The 24,372-nt window shown below is 43.2% G+C and overlaps 1 protein-coding gene across 1 annotated transcript in view; it reads left to right on the forward strand.

The window, feature by feature from the left end:
• The window catches only part of utp4 (UTP4 small subunit processome component), a 44,526-nt gene extending 22,194 nt beyond the window's left edge, over positions 1-22,332 (forward strand). Inside the window, exons 13-16 of the mRNA XM_078544711.1 lie at positions 5,858-5,953; positions 7,159-7,344; positions 19,164-19,274; positions 22,073-22,332. Of these exons, the coding sequence (XP_078400837.1) occupies positions 5,858-5,953; positions 7,159-7,344; positions 19,164-19,274; positions 22,073-22,189 (510 nt within the window). The 3' untranslated portion in view covers positions 22,190-22,332. The remainder of the gene's footprint in view (positions 1-5,857; positions 5,954-7,158; positions 7,345-19,163; positions 19,275-22,072) is intronic.
• Positions 22,333-24,372: the final 2,040 nt, after the last annotated feature.

The following is a 24,372-nucleotide window of genomic DNA, read 5'->3' on the forward strand; positions in this document are numbered from 1 at the left end:
ACCGTGTATGGGGTGATGATATAGGTTAATGTTGGTTATGGGGTTATTAGTCATGGAGGGTAATGGGTTTATTGGGGGCTGACCAGAAGGTAAGTTGGTTGTGGAGGTGTTGGTGATGGAGAGTAACATAGAAAATGAGGGAACAGGAGAGGTCATTCAGCCCTTCGAGCCTGCTCCGCCATTCAGTATGATCATGGCTGATCCTCCATCTCAACGCCATACTCCCACTCTCTCCCCATACCCCTTGATGTGTTTAGAGTCTAGAAATCTGTCTATTTCCCTTCTTAAATATATTCAGTGACTTGGCCTCCACAGCTTCTGTGGTAGAGAATTCCATAGGCTCACCACCCTCTGTGTGAAGAAATTTCTCAGTCCTAAATGGTCTCTCCCATATCCTGAGACTGTGACCCCTTGTTCTATACCCCCCCAGTCAGAGGAAACATCATCCCTGCATCCAGCCTGCCCAGCTCTGTCAGAATTTTATCCGTTTTAATGAGATTCCCTCTCATTCTTCTAAACTCCACTGAATACAGGGCTAGCCAGCCCAATCTCTCCTCATACGACAATCCTGAAATCCCAGGAATCAGTCTGGTGAACCTTCGCTGCACTCCCTTTATGGCAAGTATATCCTTTCTTAGGTAAGGAGACCAAAACTGCACACACTACTCCAGATGTGGTCTCACCAAGGCCCTGTACAGCTGCAGTAAGACATCCTTGCTCCTGTATTCAAGTCCTCGCAATGAAGGCCAACATACCATTTGCCTTCTTAACTGCTTGATGCACCTCCATGCTTGCTTTCAGTGATTGGTGTACAAGGATACCCAGGTCCCTTTGTACATCAACATTTCCCAATCTATCACCATTTAAGTAATACTCTGCCATTCTGTTTTTCCTACGGAAGTGGATAATTTCACACTTATCCACGTTACACTGCATCTGTCGTGTATTTGCCCACTCACAAAACTTATCTAAATCACCTTGAAGTCTCTTGACATTCTCCTCAACACTCACATTCTCACCAAGTTTCATGTCATCAGCAAACTTGGAAATATTACACCTGGTTCCTTCATCCAAATTATTGATACATGTTGTGAGTAGCTGGGTCCCAAGCACTGATCCCTGCGGTCCCCCACCTGCCACTGCGAAAAAGACCCATTTATTCCTACTCTGTTTCCTGTCTGCTAACCAATTCTCAATCTCTGCCAATATATTACCCCTAATCCCATGTGCTTTAATTTTACACTCTAACCTCTTATATGGGACTTTATCAAAAAAGTTTTCTGAAAATCCAAATACACCACATCTTCTGGTTCTCCCTTATCTATCCTGCTAGTTACATCCTCAAAAAACTCTAGTAGGTTTGTCAAACATATTTCCCTTTCACAAATCTATGTTGACTTTGTCTAATTCTGTTGATATTTTCTAAGTGTCCTGTTATCACATCCTTTATAGTAGATACTAGCATTTCCCCTACTACTGATGTTAGGCTAACTGGTCTGTAATTCCCGATTTCTCCCTTCCTTTTTTAAATGGTGGGGTTAGATTTGCCACCCTGCAACTGGTGGGACTGTTCCAGAATCTACAGAATTTTGGAAGATGACAACCAATAAAATCCAGTATTTCCATGGCCACCTCCTTTAGTACCCTGGGATGTAGATTATCGGGCCCTGGGGAATTATCGGCTTTCAATCCCATTAATTTCTCCAGCACTATTTTATTAGTAATACTAATTTCCTTCAATTCCTCCTTCTCATTGGACCCTTGGTTCCCTAGTATTTCTGGGAAGTTATTTGTGTCTTCCTCTGTGAAGACGGAACCAGAGTAGTTGTTTAATTGCTCTGCCATTTCCTTGTTCTCTATTATAAATTCTCCCATTTCAGACTGTAAGGGACCTACATTTGTCTTCACTAATCTTTTTCTTTCTACATACTGATAGAAGCTTTTACAGTCTGCTTTTATGTTCCCTGCAAATTTACTCTCATACTCTATTTTTCCCCTCTTAAATCAATCTCATTTGCCTCCTTTGCTGAATTCTAAACTGCTCCCAATCCTCATGCTTGCTACTTTTTCTAGCAAATTTATATGACTCCTCTTTGGATCTAGTACTATCCTTAATTTCTTTTGTTAGCCAAGGTTGGGCCACTTTACCTGTTGAGTTTTTGTGCCAGAAAGGAATGTATAATTGTTGCAATGCATACATTTGTTCCTTAAATATTAGCCATTGTCTATCCACCATCATGCCTTTTAATGAAGTTCCCCAATCTATCGTAGCCAACTCATGCCTTTGTAGTTTCCATTGTTTAGATTTAGGACCCTAGTTTTGGATTGGATTACTTCACTTTCCATCCTAATGAAGAATTCTATCATGTTATGGTCACTGTCCCCTGAAGGATCCTGCGCAATAAGATTATTAATTAACCCCTTCTCATTGCATGATACCAAATCTAGGATAGCTTGTTCCCTAGTTGGTTCCATGTCATAACTGGTCTAAAAAAAAATTTCGTATACACTCCAGGAATCCATCCATCCACAGTATTATTGCTAATTTGGTTTGTCCAGCCTATATGTAGATTAAAGTTACCCGTGATTACTGTAGCACTCTTGTTACATGCATCTCTGATTTCCTGTTTAATGCTGTCCCCTATTGTTTGGAAGCCTATATGTTACTCGCACTAATATTTACTGCCCCTTGTTGCTTCTTAGCTCCACCCAGACTGATTCTACATCTAGATTTTGAGCCAATATCCTATCACTATCGCACTGATTTCATCCTTAACACCAACCTGCCTCCTTTCCCTTTTTGCCTGTCCTTCATAAATATCGAATACCCTTGGATATTCAGTTCCCAGCCTTGGTCACCCTGCAGCCATGCCTCTATAACCACAATCATATCGTACCCATTTACATCTATTTGCATTGTTAATTTGTCTACCTTATTGCAAATGCTCTGTGCGTTCAGATACACTGCCTTTAGACTTGTCTTTTTAACATTTTTACACACTTTTTTTGTACTATGGCCCTATTTGCTTCAAGCCCTTGTTTCCTCTGCCTTCCACTTTTGCTTTCTACTTTCCTGTCTTTCATTCCCATCTTTGTCTCCCTCTTTTGTGTCTCCCTGTTCAGGTTCCCATCCCACTGCCTCTCTTGTTTAAACTCTCTCTCCCACGGTACTAGCAAATACCCCTGCGAGGATATTGGTCCCAGTCCTGCTGGGGTGCAACCTGTCCAGATTCTACAGCTCCCATCTTCCCCAGAATCAGTCCCAATGCCTCAGGAATCTAAATCCCTCCCTCCTACACCATCTCTCCAGCCACACGTTCATCTGATCTATTCTCCTATTCCTTATCTCACCAGGATGTGGCACTGGGAGTAATCCTGAGATTACTACCTTTGAGGTCCTGCTTTTTAATTTATTTCCTAGCTCCCTTTATTCTGCTTTCAGGACCCCTTTTTACCTATGTCGTTGGTACCGATATGGATCACAGCCTCTGGCTGTTCACCCACCCCCTTCAGAAAGTCATGCAGCCGCTCAGTGACATCATTTACCCTGGCACCAGGGAGGCACGTACCATTCTGGTGTCATGTCTGGTGCAGCTGCAGAAACTTCTATTTGTTCCTCTTACGATCCGGGACATCGCCACAGGAGTTCCTCAGGGTAGTGCCCTAGACCCAACCATCTTCAGCTGCCTCATCAATGACCTTCCTTCTATCATAAGAAGAGAAGCGGGGATGTTCGCTGATCATTGTACAATGTTTAGCACCATTCACGACTCCTCAGATACTGAAGCAGTCCAAGTACAAATACAGCAAGACCTGGACAATATCCAGGCTTGGGCTGATAAGTGTAACCATCGCCCATTGACATTCAATGGCATTACCATCACTGAATCCCCCATTGTCAACATCCTGGGGGTTACCATTGACCAGAAACTGAACTGGACTAGCCATATAAACACTGTGGCTACAAGAGCAGGTCAGAGGCTGGGAATTCTGTGGCGCGTAACTCACCTCCTGACTCCCCAAAGCCTGTCCACCATCTAGAAGGTGCAGGTCAGGAGTGTGATGGAATACCCTTCACTTGCCTGGATGAGTGCAGCTCCAAAATACTCGAGGCTTGACACCATCCAGGACAAAGCATCCCTTTCATAAACATTCAGTCCCTCCACCACTGACGTACAGTAGCAGCAGTGTGTGTACCATCTACAAGATGCACTGCAGCAACTCACCAAAGCTCCTCAGGCAGCACCTTCCAAATCCACGGTCACTACCATCTAGAAAGACAAGGGCAGCAGATAGATGGGAACACCACCACCTGCAAGTTCCCCTCCAAGTCACTCACCATCCTGGCTTGGAAATATATCGCTGTTCCTTCACTGTCACTGGGTCAAAATCCTGGAACTCCCTCCCTAACAGCACTGTGGGTGTACCTACACCACATGGACTGCAGCAATTCAAGAAGGCAGCTCACCACCACCTTCTGAAGGGCAATTAGGGACAGGCAATAAATGTTGGCCTAACCAGCAACGCCCACATCCCATAAATGAATTTTAAAAAAAGCTGAGCCACTCGTGCTGGCATGGACTTAGCTCTTGCTGCATTCCCCTGAGAATGCATCTCCCCAGCAGTTTCCAAAATGGAAAATCTGTTAGAGAGGGAGATGCACTTAGGGGACTCCTGCACTAGTGCTTATACCCTCTCTGACGGTCACCCATTCCCTTTCTGCCTCTGCACTCTTTACCTGCAATGTGACCACCTCACTCCACGTGCAGTGCACAAAGATCTCATCCTTGCGGATGCTCCATAGTGACTCCAGCTGCAGCTCCAGCTCCAAGATGCTGTTTTTGAGTAGCCACAGCTGGAGTCTCTTCCTGCACACATGGTCACCCTGGACATTGGAAGTGTCCCTGAATTCCCACATCACACAGGAGGCCAAGCTGCCCAGCCGTGACTTACCCTTAAATTACTTCCTTTACTTTTACTTCCTCTGGTTGAGAGAATATCAAGGACAGCAGAAATACTCACTATATCCTACTTACCAAGGCCACCGCTCTTCTTTATGAGGAAAGGTAGAAAATGAAAGGATCACCTCCTTCCCTCTTTGCTGAACTTCCTCACTCACCAAACTCCAGTTTAAGTACTTTAATGCAGCCCAAAGCAGCACTGCAGCGCAGACAAGGCAGCACTGTGGATGGCCTGCTTTTAAGCTCTCTGAATCTAGCTTCTGAAAACCTGTTTAACCTAATTAACTAGCTGTAGCAAGCAGAGCCTGTATAGCCCTCGCTTTAAAGCTGGACTGAAACACCTTCTCCCAACCCAAAGAGCTACTTTTAGTTAATTACTAAATTAAAGAACGACTAGACTTTAGGTAGAAATTAACCCTTAAACTAACCCTTAAAGTCCTTCACTCACCAAACTCCAACTTAAGCACTGTAATGCAGCCCAAAGTAGCACTCCAGTGCAGAGGGGTATGTGGGGTAACAGAGGGTAATTCTGGGTGTGGGGGTGATTACAATACGTAACTTTGGGTTTGGGGTGACTGATTAATGCGTGGGTATGGATTGGGGAGGCTGTGTGACAGAGGGTAATGCTGGGTCTGGAGGGTTGACAGTGGTTAATGCCCAGGTAAAGGGCAGTGATGGGGATTGTGGATATGGTGGGGTGACAGAAATGTTCGGGCAGCGGCTGGTATCAGCTGGAGATGTGGGATGGAGAGGGGCCACTGTTGGGAAGGAGGAAGCATCCAGGGGGAGGGGAAGGAGGAGGGGGTTGGGGTGTTGGTGGGGGGATGGGGTGAGAGTCGGGTGTCTGTTGGCCAGGCCTGTGATTCCTTGCACTGATGGATTCCTCTTCCTTCCAGCATCACTGCACAGTTCCAGCCTATAATCAGCTCCCCACTGCTATTGCCATTAATCCACAAACCAACAACCTGATCACTGTCCACGCAGATCACCAGGTATGACCCACTGTAACCAAGTGAACCACACTCCACCTTGCTGTCAGCACCATGAAATAATCCAGTCTGTGGTTCTTGCTGTCACACTCTCTGCTGCTGTGAGATTCCTGTCAAAAATCGGTCATTTTTCAAAATTTACTGATGAGACAAAACTTGGCAACATGGTAAACAATAAGGAGTAAAGGAACAGATTTCAGGAGGATAAAAGCAGACAGACAGAATGGGAAAAACTGTGGCATAGGAAATTTAATGCAGAAGAGAGTGCAGTGATATGTTTTGGACAGAAGAATGAGGAGAGGCAATGTAAACAAAATGGTCCAGTTTTAAAAGGGCTACAGAAACAGAGACCTGGGGGCATACGTACACAAACCTTTGAAGGTGGCAGGACACATTGAGAAAGCTGTTTATAAGAAGCATATGGGATTATTGGTTTTAGTAATAAAGGCACAATTCTGGGCATCACATTTTGAGAAGAATGTTGAAGCCTTGGAAATATCTGGGGGTGTACTTACACAAATCTTTGAAGTTGGCAGGACAGTGTTGAGAAAGTGTTTAAAAAGGCAAATGGGATCTGAGCTTTATAAATTGAGGTATGCAACACAAAAGCAAGGAGGTTATGATGAACTTTTATAAAACTCTGGTTCAACCTCAACTGGAGTATTGTGTTCAATTCTGGGCACCACACTTTTGGAAGGATGTCAAAGCCTTTGAGAGGGTGGAGAAGATTTATTTAGTATCTTACGAGGAATGAGGGAATTCAGTTAATGTAGAAAGACTGAAAAAGCTGGAGTTGTCCTTGGAGCAGAGAACGTTGAAAGGAGATTTGATAGACTATTCGTGATTTTGAATAAAGTGAATAAGTAAAAACTGTTTACTGTGGCAGAAGGATCAGGAACCAGAGAGCACAAACCTAAGGTGAATGGCAAAAGAACCAGAGACGTCACGAAGAAACACTATTTTACGCAGTGAGTTGTGATCTGGAACACGCTACCTGGTAGAAGCAAATTCAATGGGAACTTTCAAAAGGGAATAGGACTGTAACTGAAGGGGAAAGATTTACAGAGCTCTGGGTAAAGAGCTGGAACAGAGTGGTATTAATTGGGTAGATCTACCAAAGAACCAACACAAACACAACGGGCCAAATGGCCTTTTTCTGTGCTGTATCAATCTATCTCAGGGCTGATGTTTCACATTTTTCTCCTCAGATTTTTGAATTCAGCATCAGTGAGAAAAAATACACTGAGTGGAGCCGTGCACTGCAGCAGCAGGGACTGCACCCACACTGGGTTGAACGGGATACACCTGTCACACATGTGACCTTTAACCCTAAAGTGTCCACGCAGATTATCATTCATGATGCATACATGTTCTGTATCATTGACCAGTTGCTGGTAAGTCTCCTGGCCAGAATATCCAGCCTCCAGCCCGTCACTGACCTACCCCCCTTCCCCCCTCCCACCCAGCAAAATTTATCTCCTTGTGAGAATGGATGTTTTTTAAAAATATTTTTGGGGAATATTGTGTTATATTCTGTAAAGAAGGCTGTCTGTATTGGTGTGTGTGTGTGTGTAAATGATTTAATTAAGCTGGGCAAAAGTTACCAGAAGACAAGTTGGGAGGTTTAAGACATGAAAGGATAGCGGCGTTAGGTTTGAGGTACAAGTGAATAGGTTGGATCTAATATTTGCATTTTTAGATAAGTTGAGAGTTCATTTGACTATCAAAAGGAAGTCAAAGGTAACAAGAAGCATGCTTGCATCTTGTAGGAGTTCCATAGGTGAACAGGAGAGGGTATGTTACATTTTGTTGCCTGGAAAGCAGAGACAAAATAGAAAATGAAAGATTTTATGTTTGGAAGGATTTGCATTTCAAAGAGGTGGAAGAACATTGGAACCCGAGATGAAAGGGGGAAAGAGATACTTTAGAGTTACTGTGGAAGGCTTAAGGTAACTGGTAGTTGTAGCTGTTGGTTGTCTGAGGAAGATCTCCTGGAAACAGCTCTAGGCTGGGAGAAGATGCAGTTTGAATCAGCCATCCAGTCAAGCCAGAAAAGTCTTGGGCCACAAAAAGCAGTCATGTTCTTGAGTTTTGGATTTCCACAGCAGAGTGGGAGAGAGTTTAACTGGTCATGTGATATGCCTTTATTAAAGCTACAGCAGCTTGCATGGGTAATATTACTGGATTTTTATAGTTAAACATCTATGAGAGTGTTGCCTGGAAGGTGTTTACTTGTGGGTCTGACCAAATAGGGAGCCTTTTTGGGCGAGTATTTCATAGGACTAATTTTAATTGTACAACTGTAATTTTATGTGCTTAAGTTTTCTTTTATTCTTGTTAATAAAACTTTTACTTTTAAGTTTGAAAAACCCAAAGGTGTTCTTGGACTTGCTGCTGAGATCAGTATACTTTCTTCTCGTTTACAGAATACAAAAAAAAGGGTGTGGCCCGTAAGCCAAGTTTCCCTCTGGGATTTGGTTTGCGCAGCAATTAACATTGGCTGTGGTCATAAATTTGGGGCTCTTTGTGGGACTATTAAAATTCCTTGATTAATTTGGAGTTTGTGAATCCAAGAGATACAAGTACAAGAAAAATGCTGAACTCATGAGTTTTGCGTTGAGGGGGTTGTAAAGTTGTTGGACTACAAAATGGCTTTGGCGATTGCTTTGACTTTTCTGGGAGTGGAAAATGTGACTATGGAGTATTCGAAATCCCTGAGTAAAACTCAGCTGAGAGAGTTAGCAGATGAAGTGCAGGTAGAGATAAAAGCGGAATTTCATAAGGCTAAAGTACTTACCCAGCATTTAAAGTTAGAGGAAGGGGCACCTGAAACTAGTGTCACAGCTGGAGGTAGTAATGAAGCAGCTTGATAAAGAAAGAGATAGAGAAAGGCAAAAGATTGAATTGGAAGAAAAAGAAAGAGAAATGGAAAAAAACTCAAGTTAGAAAGAAAGGAGAAAAGACAAAACTTGAAAAAAGAAAAGGACAGATCAAAAGAAATAGAAATAAAAAAACTTCAATAGGAAAAAGAGGAGCAGGAAAGGGAAGAGAAGAGATTACAAGAGATAGAAATGCAAAAACTTGAACTTCAGAGAGAGAAGTTAGCAATCGAGGAAAGGGAGAGGGAAAGAGATCGAAAGCTTCATAGAGAGCAAGAAGCCAGACAGTATGAATTGTCTAAAGTGAAACTTAGAATAAAGGAGAGATAGTGATTCAGGTGGGGACTTTGATTCCTTTGAGGAATTTGATTTAACTAAAATTCTTCAGTTAGTGCTTAAATTGCAGAGGATGGAGTTGAAATATATTTCACCTCATTTAAAAAGATAGCTATGCAATTGAATTGGCCAAGAGGTGCTTGGACTATCATGTTACAAAGCATTTTGTCAGGTACAGCAATGCACGTGTGTGCAAGCTTATCAGAGGAACAGTCTGCAGATTACGAGATAATAAAGGCGGCAATATTAAATGCTTATGAGCTTGTCCCTGAAGCTTATCAGTTGAAATTTAGGACTATAAGGAAGAGACCTCGTCAGGCTTTTGTAGAGTTTGCAAGAGAAAAAAAATTTATCTGGGATCAATGCTTCAGGGCATTAAAATTAGACAAGACTTTTGAAAATGTAAGAGCGGTTATGATTAAGGAAGAATTTAGAAATAGCATTCCAGTAAACATTAAGGCATATTTAGATGAAAGACAAAACAAAAAGATCAGGGAAGCTGCTGTTTAAGCCAATACGTATGATATTTCACACAAACAGTTAAGTGTAGGAAAAGGGTCATGTGGAAATCAGCAAGGAAATTTAGAAAATCCAGTCATGGTAAAAATGTTAGGATCAAGCTGAAGGACACCGGTCTATTAGAGATGAAAAGGTGGAAAGTAGAGTCAAAGGAAGGAAACTGATACGTTATCAGTGTAATAAGGCTGGACATACAATATCAAATTGTTGGAGGTTAAACAGGAGACCGATTGCAGTGGTGGGAACTCAGAAGAGTTTTGTAAATGAGAATACGGTGGACTCTGAGATCCAGGGGCTTTTATACAGGTGGAGCAAGAAGAATCAATGATAACTACCCAAGGGAGTTCTGAAGGGCAGGTTACAGAGATGTTTAAAGATTTTATATGCGAAGGGAAAATATATCCATGTTCACAGGGAAGAGCAGGAAAGAATGTCAAAATTTTAAGGGACACGGGAGCTAGCCAGTCCTTAATATTATGGGATAGTGCCATCTGTTGTCCAGAAGGGTTATTGCAGGAGAGGTGATTGTTGGAGCAGTAGAGAAATTGCCCATTGGAGGGGTTCAGTTTATTCCAGTGAATAATATAGCTGGGTCACAGATGTTGACTATGTCTACTGTAGTGGTGCAGCCTGTTGAGACACAACCAACATAGGTTTGACAGAGCATCCTGGATTGTTTCCACATTGTGTGGTGACAAGGTCACAAACGCACAAGTTTAAACAGGAAGAGGAAGAATCTAAAAGACAGGGAGGATGCTGAAATTCAGTTGGCTGGATCAATCTTTGAAAAGATTACCCAGGAGGAGAAGATTGGAGAGGATGAGACTCAGGTGTTTAGTTCCTTGAAGTTAGTGGAGTTACAGCAGTAGGATCCAGATTTGAAGCAATTATACCAGACAGCTTATTCTGAAACAGAAGCAGAATACATCCTAGAATATTGTTACATTAAGGATAATGAGGAAATGGAGACCGCCTCATGTTCTGGCAGATGAAAAGTGGCCGATAGTGCACCAAGTAGTGATACCATCTGGGTACCAGAATGAAATTTTGAGAGTGGCTCATGAAATTCCAATGGCTGGACATATGGGAATTAGGAAAACTCGAGCTAAGATACAAAAACACTTCTATTGGCCTGGACTACATAAAGATGTAGTCAAATTCTGTCAAACATGTCACACATGTCAGGTGATAGGAAAACCTCAAGCGGTAATTAAACCTGCACCGTTAATTCCAATTACAGCATTTGTGGAACCATTTAACAGGGTCCTGATTGATTGTGTAGGACCCTTCCCTAAGACTAAAAGTGGAAATTAGTATTTACTGACAATAATGGATGTGTCCACGAGATTTCCAGAAGCAATACCTTTAAGGAAAATCACAGCAAAGGTGATTGTCAAGGAGTTAACCAAATTCTTCACAAGATACGGATTACCAAAAGAAATACAGTCAGATCAGGGTTCGAATTTCATGTCATAGCTGTTTAAGGAGGTAATGAACAGTCAAGAAATAAAGCAATTTAGGTCGTCAGCCTATCACCTTGAATCATAAAGTGCCTTAGAAAGGTGGCATCAGACTTTAAAGACTATGATTAGAGCATTTAGTCAAGATTAGCCACATGATTGGAATCGAGGGATTCCATTCTTGTTTGCTGTTAGGGACACCCCTAATGGGTCAACAGGATTCAGTCCTTTATGGCCATGAATTAATTCTCAAATTGATTCAGGAGAAATTAGTCAAAATTCTGAAACTACTCTCCTGGATTATACATTCAGGGAAAGATTAAGTAAGACATGTGAGCTAGCTAGGAAACATTTAAAGATATGTCAACAAGTGATGAAGGCAGATAAGACTGTTATGATTCCCAGCTGCGGTTACCACTGGACAAGCCTGATCCCAGAGTGTACCCAACTTGATAGATGCTAACTTTTAATTGTTTGTTTCGATACGTGGAGAGTAGCTACTGAACAGAGTCACAGGAGTCAGCTGATGAACTTTTAACAAAAGCATAAAACATTTATTAAACAAGAAAAGATAAACTATATTACATTACTCCTTCACCCACAACTATATCTTTACAGATATGTAAGGATAACACAAGTTACAAAAACTATCTTATACTCTAATGTTCACAATGAGTACACAGTAAGTAAGGCAACCTTTGGTCAGACACACCACACTGTGAAACCAAGTGACAGATGCCACCTCAACCAGATGCTATGGATCTCTCATCAGCTTCCCCCAGACGCTTGTCACACCGTGAGCTAATCAGTCTCACTGAACTCCGTCTTTCACACAAGGGTTTCCAATCTCAACTCTCCAGGAACTCGCTTTGGAATCTTCTCCCAAACCGGCGCTTTCTTTCAGGTGCCTTCCGCAAGGGTTGACCTCCAGGGTTTCGAACTCTCCTTCCGATGTTCCTCTCCCCTGGGTCATCACATGCGTTCAAGCTGTCTTCCACACACAGTCTCTCACTGACTCAGCTGTCAACAGTACATCACTGCTTCAGATGCCCATAGCAAAAGTTACAGACCTTCAGTTGTCTCTTTGGACCTTCTGGCCTCTCACTTTAAATCTGCTTCCTTGAAGCTTGGAGCCTTCCTCTCTGCTCCTTACTTTCACTTCCACAGAACAGGACCTTTCCCAGGTTCCTGTCCTTCCTTTGATGGGAAGGTCGTCTTGGGACTTTCTCCTGTTCTACTTCCCTGAATTTGGGGACTTTCTTCTTTAGCTTTGGGACTGGCTATCTGTCCTGTTTGCTCCAGTCTCTCTCTGGCAGCTACTTTCAACCAACTTTAGCTTGGAACTGACTATCTGACCCCTTCTAAGTGGCTTCTGCTTGGCAACTGTCTTCAAAACCAACTGAACTCAAACAGCTCCCAAATCAAACTGCCATTTCTAGTTTCTTCTGTGTGTGTCTGTGGGAGGGACCTGCCTCTCTGGATACCTGTTGCTCGGCAACAGTGCCATTTTTCTACTCTTGTGTTTGCTTAACTTCCCTTTACAGCCGTAAACACTCATTAGAAATGCAGGCAGCTTTTAAAGTGAAACTAAAACTCAACTTGACCTTTTCTTAACACGCAGATACAGAAATACAAATCAAACTTAAACATTAAATCTAAATCTCATCCCTAACACCTACAAATACCAATATAACTTACTTCAACCCTCTCTATTCCCTAATGAGGGAAAAGGCTCGTAGTTTCGTGGCTGGGAAAAAGTGTTAGTATTGTTGCCAGTGTCAGGTGAACTGTTCCAGTGTCAGGTGAACTGTTCCAGTGTCAGGTGAACTGTTCCAGTGTCAGGTGAACTGTTGCCAGTGTCAGGTGAACTGTTCCAGTGTCAGGTGAACTGTTGCCAGTGTCAGGTGAAATGTTCCAGTGTCAGGTGAACTGTTGCCAGTGTCAGGTGAACTGTTGCCAGTGTCAGGTGAACTGTTGCCAGTGTCAGGTGAACTGTTCGTGTCAGGTGAACTGTTGAAGGCAAGGCTTAGTGGGCCTTACCAGATCAAAAAACGACTGAGATAAACTATGTAGTGAATACCCCAGATAGGAGGAAGAGTCAGTGAGTGTGCCATGTAAATATGCTCAAAAAATACTTTGATAGAGAGGATGAACAGAAGGAGGTAGTGATAGTTGTAAATAAGGAAACGGGGGTAGAAAGTCAGGATTCTGAAATTGACCTTCCTCTGATTAAATTGGACAATCAGGAAGTACATAGGAATCTAAATGTGATGTTAGGTTACCTTCCCGAAAAGTGTTGGAATGATTTAAAAAAGCTATTGCCATCACGCAGAGCAGTTTGTGGAAATAAATTGGGGGGAAAAGATTTAACTCTACAAGATGTTGATCTGGGGAATTCAGATTCAATAAATCAGCTCCCATATAGATTAAATCCAGTAAAATTAGCTCAAGTATGGAAATAAATTGAATTAATGTTTCAAAATGACAACATAGAGCCCAGTCCCAGTAATTGGAGTTCACCCATTGTAATGGTGCTAAAACCAAATGGATTGCAAAGACTGTGCATTGATTACCGTAAAGTGAATGCAGTAACAAAGGCAGACTCCTATCCTATTCCACGATTGGAGGATTATATCAAGAAAGTGGGACAGTCAATGTTTATCATAAAAATTGACTTACCTATGAACAGGGAGCAGGAGTAGGATATTCAGGCTCTCGAGCCTGCTCTGCCATTTAATTAGATCATGGCTGATCTGATAGTAACCTCAAATCTGCATCCCGCCTACCCTTAATGACCTTTCACCCCCTTGTTTACCAAGAATCTATCCACTTCTGCCTTAAAAATATTCAAATACTCTGCTTCCACCGCCTTTTCAGGAAGAGAGTTCCAAAGACTCTCAACCCTCAGAGAGAAAAAATTTCGCCTCATCCCTATTTTAAATAGGTGACCCCTTATTTTTAAACAGTGACCCCTGGTTCTAGATTCTCCCATAAGAGGAAACATCCTCTCCACACCCACCCTGTCAAGACCCCTCAGGACCTTATCAGTTTCAATCAAATCGGCATTTACTATTCTAAACTCCAGTGGATACAAGCCTAGCTGGTCCAACCTTTTCTTATAAGACAACCTGCCCATTTCAGGTATTAGTCTGGTAAACCTTCTCTGAACTGCTCCAACGCTGTGAGGATATTGGCAAGTATCCTTATCAGAAAGGGCAAAAGAGATATCAGCTTTTGTGACGCCAGATGGTCTATATCAATGCAAAGTAATGCCCTTTGGTATGAAAAATGCACCAGCAACATTTCAGAGACTAACAGATAAAGTGTTTGAGGGACTGAGCAATTGTGCTGTGTATATTGATGACTTAATAGTATTCAGTCAAACATGGGAGGAACATTTATAACATTTAAAGGAACTGTTTGATCGACTGCAGGAAGTCACTTTGGTTGTAAATTTGGCTAAAAGTGAATTTGCGAAAGCACAAGTTACATATTTAGGCCACATTGTTGGACATGGTCTCGTGGCCCCAGGAGATGCAGAAGTAAAAGCTACTGTGGAATTCCCAGTGCCTACAACAAAACAGGAAGTTTTGATATTTCTAGGCATGAGTGGATTTTATCGGAAATTTGTGCCAAATTTCAGCAGCGTGGTCGATCTGCTGACCAGATTGTTAAAAAGAACACAAAATTCCCATGGACACAGGAGTGTCGGAATGCATTTGACAGCTTAAAAGCTGTACTAACTACTGCACCTGTTCTATCAGCACCTGATTATACAAAGCAGTTTAAGTTGGCTATTGGCGCCAGTGATGTGGGTGTTGGTGCTGTGTTGCTACAAGATGATGAACTGGAAATTGAGAAGCCGGTGGGATATTTCTCACATAAGTTGAATCTACATCAGAAGAAACATTCAACTATAGAGAAAGAGACTTTAAGTTTGGTGTTAGCTTTGCAGCATTTTGAAATGTGTGTTGCAAACAATTCTTCACAGACAGTTATATATACTGACCACAATCATTTGAAATTTCTGGAAGTTTCAAAACAAAAACACCAGACTGTGTCGGTGGAATTTATTATTGCAACCGCTCAATTTACAAATTATATATGTGGCTGGATGGGAAAGCTTAATTGCAGATGCGTTGCCAGAAGTTTGATATTCAAAAGAATTTGTATATTGGCAAATGGAGAATGGACTGGGATGAACTCTATTTTTACAAAAGACTTGTATATATTTTCATGGCTGATGCATGTACACTATAGTGTAGTAGCTTTGCTTGTATAGAAAAATGTAGTAAGGAATACAAAATGAGTTGAAAAATGAAACCATCTTTTTGAAATGATGATGGTTCTTTTTTTACAAGGAGGGAGGTGTGAGTGGTTTTTTAAAAATATTTTTGGGGAACATTGTGTTATTCTGTAAAGGAGGCTGTGTGTCTGCACGTGTGTGCGTAAATGATTTAATTAAGTTGGGTAAAGGCTACTAGAAGACAAGTTGGGAGGTTTAAGATATGAAAGGTTAGAGGCATTAGGTTTGAGGTACAAGTGAATAGGTTGGATCTAACATTTGTATTTTTAGATAAATTGAGAGTTTGGTTGACTATCAAAGGGAAGTCAGAGGTAACAAGAAATATGGTTGCATTGTGCAGAAATTCCATAGGTAAACAGGAGAGGTATATTACATTTTATTGACCGGAAAGCAGAGACAAAATAGAAAATGAAAGATTTTATGTTTGAAAGGATTTGAGTTTCAAAGAGGGTGGGAGAACAATGGAACCCAAGATGAAAGGGGGAAAGAGGCATTTTAGAGTTACTGTGGAAAGCTTAAGGTAGCTGGTAGTTGTTAGCTGTAGCTGTTGGTGGTTAGCTATCTGAGGAAGATCCCTGGAAAAAGCTCTAAGTTGGGAGAAGATACAGTTTGAATCAGCCATCCATTCAAAAAGTCCAGAAAAGTCTTGGGCTGCAAAAAGCAGTCATGTTCTGGAGTTTTGGATTTCCACAGGAGAGTGGGAGAGCGTTTAAGTGGTCATGTGATATGCCTTTATTAAAGCTACAGCAAGTTTGCCTTGGAGAGAAACAGAGTTAATGTTTCGACCCTCCTTCAGAGCTGGAGAGAAGTAGAAATGTGATGAAATTTATACTGTTTAAGGGGGGGTGGTGGAGCAGGTGAAGCTGGATGGAAGGGTAGCGATAGGTGGGGACAAAGGAGAGATTGACAAAGATGTCATGAACTAAAGGACAAAGGGAGCGTTAATGGTAGTGGTAAGGGCTAAAAAAAGGTGCTGATAGTGGCAAAGGTAAGAAAGCAGAACAAGGGTAAGCATTGTGTGAAAGAACAACATGGAACAAGTAACAGGTGACCCTTTTGGGGTTGGGGTTGGGGAGGGGCGGTGGTGGGGAAAAAAGGATATAAAATGGGGGATTAAAAAGGGGGATAAAACAATGAATAAAAATTTAAAAATTTAACAAGTGGATAAAAAATAAAAATGAATGTAGAAAAAAGTGATTTAAAAAGGGGTGAGGATAGAGGAGAGAGTTCATGGTCTTTTCTACATTGGGGAGACCAAATGCAGACTGGGTGACTGCTTTGCAGAACATCTTTGCACATTGTGTCCGTGCCGCCATCAAGCACTTATCCATTCTAATCCCATTTTCCAGCACTTGGCCCGTAGCCCTGTATGCTATGGCATTTCAAGTGCTCATCTAAATACTTCTTAAATGTTGTGAGGGTTTCTGCCTCTACCATCCCCTCAGGCAGTGTGTGTTCCAGATTCCAACTACTCTCTGGGTGAAAATCTTTTTCCTCAAATCCCAGCTAAACCGCCTGCCTTAAATCTTAAACCTATACTCCCTGGTTACTGACACCTCCACTAAGGGGAAAGTTTCTTCCTATCTACCCGATGTATGCCCCTCATAATTTTGTATACCTCTATCAGGTACCCCCTCAGCTTTCTCTGTTCTAAGGAAAACAACCCCAGCCTATCCAGTCTCTCTTCATAGCTGAAACGCTCCAGCCCAGGCAACATCCTGGTGAATCTCCTCTGCACCCTCTCCAGTGCAATCACATCCTTCCTATAATGTGGCGACCAGAACTATACACAGTACTCTAGCTGTAGCCTTACTAGCATTTTATACAGCTCCAACATAACCTCCCTGCTCTTATATTCTATGCCTTGGCTAATAAAGGCAAGTATCCCATTTGCCACCTTAACCATCTTTTATAAGACATAGGAGCAGAAATTAGGCCATTTGGCCCATCGAGTCTGCTCCGCCATTCAATCATGGCTGATAAGTTTTTCAACCCCAATCTCCCGCCTTCTCCCCGTAACCTTTGATCCCCTTACCAATCAAGAACCTATCTATCTCAGTCTTAAATACACATTTTCTACCTCCGCTGCTGCCTTCAGGGATCTATGGACATACCACACCAAGGACCCTTTGATCCTCTGTACTTCCTAGGGTCCTACCATTCATTGTGTATTCCCTTGCCATGTTAGTCCTCCCAAAATGCATCACCTCACACTTCTCAGGATTAAATTCCATTTGCCACTGCTCTGCCCATCTTACCAGCCCATCTATATCGTCCTGTAATCTAAGGCTTTCCTCCTCACTATTTACAACACCGCCAATTTTTGTGTCATCTGTGAACTTACTGATCATATTTTACACAACAAACAGCAAAAGTCCCAGCACCGATCCCTGTGGTACCCCACTTGTCACAGGCTTCCAATCACAAAAACAACCTTCGACCATCACTCTCTGCCTCCTGCCACTAAGCCAATTTTGGATCCAATTTGCCAAATTCCCTGTCCATTTGTCCACAAGTATGACCCACAATACCTGTCGCTTGCCATTTCAACACTCCACCCTGCTCTCATGCCCACATGACTGTCCTTGGCCTGCTGCATTGTTCCAGTGAAGCTCAACGCAAACTGGAGGAACAGCACCTCAGCTTCCGATTAGGCACTTTACAGCTTTCCGGACTTAACATTGAGTTCAACAACTTCAGACCATGAACTCTCTCCTCCATCCTCACCCCTTTTTAATCCCTTTTTTCTACATTCATTTTTATTTTTTATCCACTTTATTTATTTATTTTTATTCATTTATTCATTGTTTTATCCCCCCTTTTATCCCATTTTCTATCCTTTTTTCCCCACCACTGCCCCCTCACCCCACCCCACCCGCAAAAGGGACATTTGTCACTTGTTCTTTCACCCAGTGCTTACCCTTGTTCTGCTATTATCACATTCTGTTTCTTACCCTAATGCCACTCTCAGCACCTTTTTTAGCACTAACCACTGCCATTAACACTTCCTTTGTCCTTTAGTTCATGACATCTTTGTCAATCTCTTTGTCCCCACCTATCTCTGGCCTTCTATCCAGCTTCACCTGCTCCACCCCCTCCCCCCTTAAACAGTATAAACTTAAACACATTTCTACTTCACTCCAACCCTGAAGAAGGATCATATGGACTCGGAATGTTAACTCTGTTTCCCTCTCCACAGATGCTGTTAGACCTGCTGAGTCTTTCCAGCATTTTCTGTTTTTGTTTCAGATTTCCAGCATCCGCAGTATTTTGCTTTTATCTATTAGGGAGTGTTGCCTGGAAGGTGTTTAGTTGTGGGTCTGACCAAGTAGGGAGTCTTTTGGGGGAATATTTTGTAAGACTAATTTTTAACTCTGCAACTGTAATCTCATGCGCTTGAGTTTTCTTTTATTCTTGTTAATAAAACTTTTACTTTTAATTTTTAAAATCCCAAAGGTGTTTCTGCTGTTGAGATCAGTGTGTTTTCTTCTCATTTTCAGAATATTAAAAAAGGGTTTGGCCCCAAAGCTGAATTTCCCTCTGGGATTTGGTTTGCACAGCAATTAACATTGGCTGTGGTCAAAACATACTCATCTCCTGACCACCCCCTCTCTGCATCCACCTTCCCCTGTCTCCCCCTAACCTATTTCTTATTTCACTGTTCTACTTTGAAGCATTCTTCTTGAGACTAATTTTTGTTGACTTTCTTCCAGCCTCTGCCAACTGAACAATCAAACCTGCATAATCAGGCGATCCTGAGAGGTCTGTCTAAGAAAGCTCGCAAGACCCAGGAACATGCTTTCAAAATCTGTAAGAAATTCAAGGTGAGAGCTGAGGAACTTGTACAACGTTCCAGTATAGGAACAAGCTATTCAGTGTTTCGGATCTAAGCTGCTCTTGTGCTCTACATGAGCCATTGAGTTCCCCCCTTAACCTTCTCTCCAGGAAGGAGAACAATCCCAGCTTCTCCAGTCTCTCTACATAACTGCAGCCCCTCATTCCCTGGTACTTTTCTAGTCAATCTCCCCTGCACCCTCTCCAAGGTCTTGACATCCTTCCCAGAGTGTGGTGCCCTAATTAACACAATACTCCAGCTGAGGATTAAGCAGTGATTTATAAAGGTTTAGCATAACCTTTGTACTCTGTCCCACCATTAATAATAAGGATCCCAAATGCTTTTTTATTAGTCAACTTGTTCTTCTTCAAATATTTATATATGCCGCCTCAGGTCTCTCTGTTCCTGCACCCCTTTTAAAATTGTACCATTACTAGCACTCTCACTGCGAAGTCAGAAGGTCGTGGGTTTGATTCCCACTGCAGAACTTCAGCACAAAAATCTAGGCTGACAGTCCAGTGCAGTACTCAGGGAGTGCTGCACTCTCAAAGGTGCAGTCTTTTAGATGAATGTTAAACTGAGGCCTGTCTACCCTCTCACGTGTACATAAAATATCCCATGAAAGTATTTTGAATGAGAACAGGGAAGTTACCCCAGTGTCCTGGCCAACCCCTTAATCAGTGTCACAAAAACAGATTTTCTGGTCATTATCACATTGCAGTTTGTGGGATCTTGCTGTGCAAAAATTGACCGCATTGTTTCGAGCATTACATTTCGTGAAGTATTTCATTGGCTGTAAAGTGCTTTGGGATGACCTGAGGTCGAGAAAGGTGCCAGATAAATGTCGCTCTCTCTCAAGAAGGCAGCTCATTGCCACCTTCTCAAGGGCAATTAGGGATGGGCAATAAATGGTGGCCCAGACAGCGAAGCCCACATCCCATGAATAAATTTTTTAAAATTGCATCAATTCATTCCTCCTACGAAAGTAAGTCTCAATTTTGTGTGTTAAATTTGATCTGCCACATATCTGTCCATTTCACCAGTCTGTGTCCTACTGAAGTCTCTTGCTATCCTGCTTGTTATTTACTACATTTCTCAGTTTTGTGTCATTTGCACACTTTGAAATTATGCCCTTTATACTGTATATGCTCAGGCCATTCATGTTTATCAAAGTGTGAAGTGGTCCCAACTCCGGCCCCTTGGGAAGACCCACTGTATAACTTCCCCCAGGTGCATTGCTGCATAGCAATCTGGAACATGCTGCAAAGAATAGGACACGTACAGCCAACGTTCACTTTAAGATGCACCCACACATGGTTGCATACCAATCTTAAAGGGACTGTGCAGTGCAGCTAACAGGCCACACAAAACAAAGGAAAATTAGACAAACATTTCTTCCCTCCAGACTGAAAAACAACTATTCATGCTACTTTCTGCTTCTGTCCTTTGGCCAATTTTCCATAGTGCCATTGCCCCTTTAATGCCGTGCATTTCAATTTTATTAACAAGTCTATTATGTGGTACTTTGTCAAAAAATGTTGAAAATCCACATATAAAATATCAGCAACATTACTGTCATTAACCCTCTCTAATACTTCAAAGAACTCCATCAATTATTCAGACATAGTTTGCTTTTATTATAATTTATTACTGGCCCATCTTTTATTAACCAATATTTTTCCATTTTCAATTTGTGATTAATTTTTTCCTCAGTTTATTGTGTCTCGAAGCCTTCCTGCCACTGACATTAGATTGACTGGCCAGTAGTTGCAGGGTTTACCCCATCCATTTTTTGAACATTTCCAATCCTCCAGTCCTCGAACACCATTCATATCCAGTCTAATCCTATTGCCCTGCTTGCTCTACAAATCATTTTACATTCCTCTTTTGGAAGAAACTGTCTAATCCTGTTAGAACACTTGAGGTTTTCAACAACAGTTTGCGGCCAAGAATTCCCCACTGTACTTCTAAATTCCGCTTAAATTTAAGACAGTCAGTAAAAAAGTGAGTGTTGTCTTGTCACACTCATGAAAGGAAACAATCCCTCACATGATAATAATCATAACCTTTCATAACGCAAATGCCACTATCAGGTCACCCCTCAGTTTGTCAGCTCTTGTGGAAAGAACATTAATCTCTCTGTGTGACATTTCATCCCAGCTAACATCCCAATAAGCTCACATTGTTACCTCTTCCATTGCCTTAATATCCTTATAACTGGATGCCCAAAATTCTACCTAAAGTGGTACTGATGGCCCAGTGCAGTTCTTGAGTCTAGCATTACCTTCCGCTATCATTAGTCTCTACCTTTACAAGGTCAAGGATTCTGTTGTTCCTTTCATGGCCTTGGCAGCTTCTGCTTCCACCTTATATGGCTTTACAAAGGTTCCACAGCTGCTCTACTCCTTATAGATCTCTAACCACCTGACCCTTTGGAGTTTGGTTTAACTTGTGTTCATGCATGTGTTTAGGGATTGGGGAACAGTGGTCTCAGTTTGGCTTCTCTTTCCCACCAGCTGATTTATTGTTCCCCACTGGGCGGAAGGTGGGGAGTGTTGGAAACTGAGGGCCATCCCAGACAGTCCAGGGATAGACTGAGACTGAGACACAGACGCAGTCCAGGGCAGCGACTGAGACTGGGTCACAGGCCAAGGAATTGGCATTTATCTTATTTCTTATTTTCTGTTGCTCTGGAAGTACTGTTTTTCAGTTAGACAGCTCACTGAGGTAGAAATCTGTGTTTCACATGTGGTCAGGTTCCCTGAACCTTCCTCTTTCTCTCTGCAGCCTCTGCTGCATGCTGAGCTGCTGTTCGATGGCTGTCTCGTGGTAGTGGAGCGTCCTGTAATGGAGATTAATGCACAGCTGCCTGCACCGGTCCGACAGAAGAAATTTGCCACGTAAATAGATCCTGCGGCTGAGTTAGTGCTGGTTCCTAGTGTTATTTCTTTATTGTCAAGATCTTTCAGATTGCTCACTGCCCTTATACATTACATTGGAGCTACAAACTTGTAATATTTTATATGAAATAAATATATAAAACTACAGCTGTATCCATTGTTCATCACTAACTCACTTTATTCTGCCCACTTTCCACAAATGGTCTGAATCTAGACTGGGGGAGCAGAGGTCACTTTGAGTTGACCCTGAGTGATCTTTCACCTCTGCTGTGGAATCCTCTCCAAGCAACCTGCTGCATTATGGGATCTCCTGGAGGAGGGGTCGCCCACCAATGGTGGTCCTGGAGAGGGGTCACCCACCAATGGTGGTCCTGGAGAGGGGTCACCCACCAATGGTGGTCCTGGAGAGGGGTCACCCACCAATGGTGGTCCTGGAGAGGGGTCACCCACCAATGGTGGTCCTGGAGAGGGGTCACCCACCAATGGTGGTCCTGGAGAGGGGTCACCCACCAATGGTGGTCCTGGAGAGGGGTCACCCACCAATGGTGGTCCTGGAGAGGGGTCACCCACCAATGGTGGTCCTGGAGAGGGGTCACCCACCAATGGTGGTCCTCAGCTCCTCCTGTTGTCAAGTTGATCTGTTCCATCACACAGTAAGTCAGAAGGCTAACCCCCCTCCAGTGTAACACATACATTGCAGGATGATGTATGCAGAGTCTGTTCGGTATTCCTGCTTTGCCTGGTTACCCTTATGTGCAGCACCAGTAATAAGGATGAAATATAAATCCAAGTTATTGAAACCTGGGATCTGTTTCATTCAGACTATTACATAGCAGCACTGAGCTTGTGGAGTGGAATAGCTAAACCATGGTATGACCCAGTGCAATTGTGAATTGCAAACTGCATCTAGAATATCTAAGATGAACAAAGTTTTACTGATAAAATAAGAAATCAGGGTGGGAAGGGGGTGATGATTTGGAGGAGCTTAGAATATCGAGGCTCAGTGAAGAAGGCTGCCTGATTCTCTACTGCCAAAGGCAAAGTGGAGGGAGGGTGCAACAGCTGGGGTGTGACAGGGCCGGAGGTGACGGTGTGACAGGGCTGGAGGTGGCGGGGCCGGAGGTGACGGTGTGACGGGGCCGGAGGTGACGGTGTGACGGGGCTGGAGGTGACGGTGTGGCGGGGCCGGAGGTGACGGTGTGACAGGGCCGGAGGTGGCGGGGCCGGAGGTGACGGTGTGACAGGGCCGGAGGTGGCGGGGCCGGAGGTGGCGGGGCCGGAGGTGACGGTGTGACAGGGCCGGAGGTGACGGTGTGGCGGGGCCGGAGGTGACGGTGTGACAGGGCCGGAGGTGGCGGGGCCGGAGGTGACGGTGTGACAGGGCCGGAGGTGACGGTGTGGCGGGGCCGGAGGTGATGGTGTGACAGGGCCGGAGGTGGTGGGGCCAGAGGTGACGGTGTGACAGGGCCGGAGGTGACGGTGTGACAGGGCCGGAGGTGACGGTGTGACAGGGCCGGAGGTGACGGTGTGACAGGGCCGGAGGTGGCGGGGCCGGAGGAGGCCGGGCCGGAGGTGGTGGCGAGGTGAGCACTGCAGGGAAAAGTCTTATAGGTCATTCTAACGTTTTTGAATGCGATGTATTAACAAGCAGGGAGCCAAGAAGAGAAAATGGGATTGGAGTATCGACAATGGACACTGCAGTTTTGGACAGGCTGCGATCTGAAGGGCAGGACTGCTTAATCATTTCGGTCTTATAGTCATAGTCATTACTGCACAGAAAGAGGCCATTTGGCCCATTGAGCTCATGCCAGCTCTCCAGAGCAATCTAGTCAGTTCTATTCCCCGGCTCTTTCCCCATAATCCTGCAAGTTTATTTCCCTCAAGTACCCATCCAATTTTCTTTTGAAATCATTCATTGTCTCCACTTCCATTACCCTCGGAGGCAGTTCCAGGTCATTACCACTCGCATAAAAAAAGTTCTTCCTCACATGCCCCTGTTTCTCTTCCCAAAAATCCTAAATCTGTGTCTCCTAGATGTTGTATCATCAGCCGATGGGAACAGATTTTCTTTGTCTACCTTCTCTAAACCTGTCATCACCTTGCCCACCTCCATCAAATCTCACCTCAATCTCCTTTGCTCCAAGGGTCTGTAGAGTCGGGGGGTCTGTAGAGTCGGGGGGGATGTGG

This window comes from Cetorhinus maximus, chromosome 6 (assembly GCF_964194155.1).
Source record: "Cetorhinus maximus chromosome 6, sCetMax3.hap1.1, whole genome shotgun sequence".
Taxonomy (NCBI): domain Eukaryota; kingdom Metazoa; phylum Chordata; class Chondrichthyes; order Lamniformes; family Cetorhinidae; genus Cetorhinus; species Cetorhinus maximus.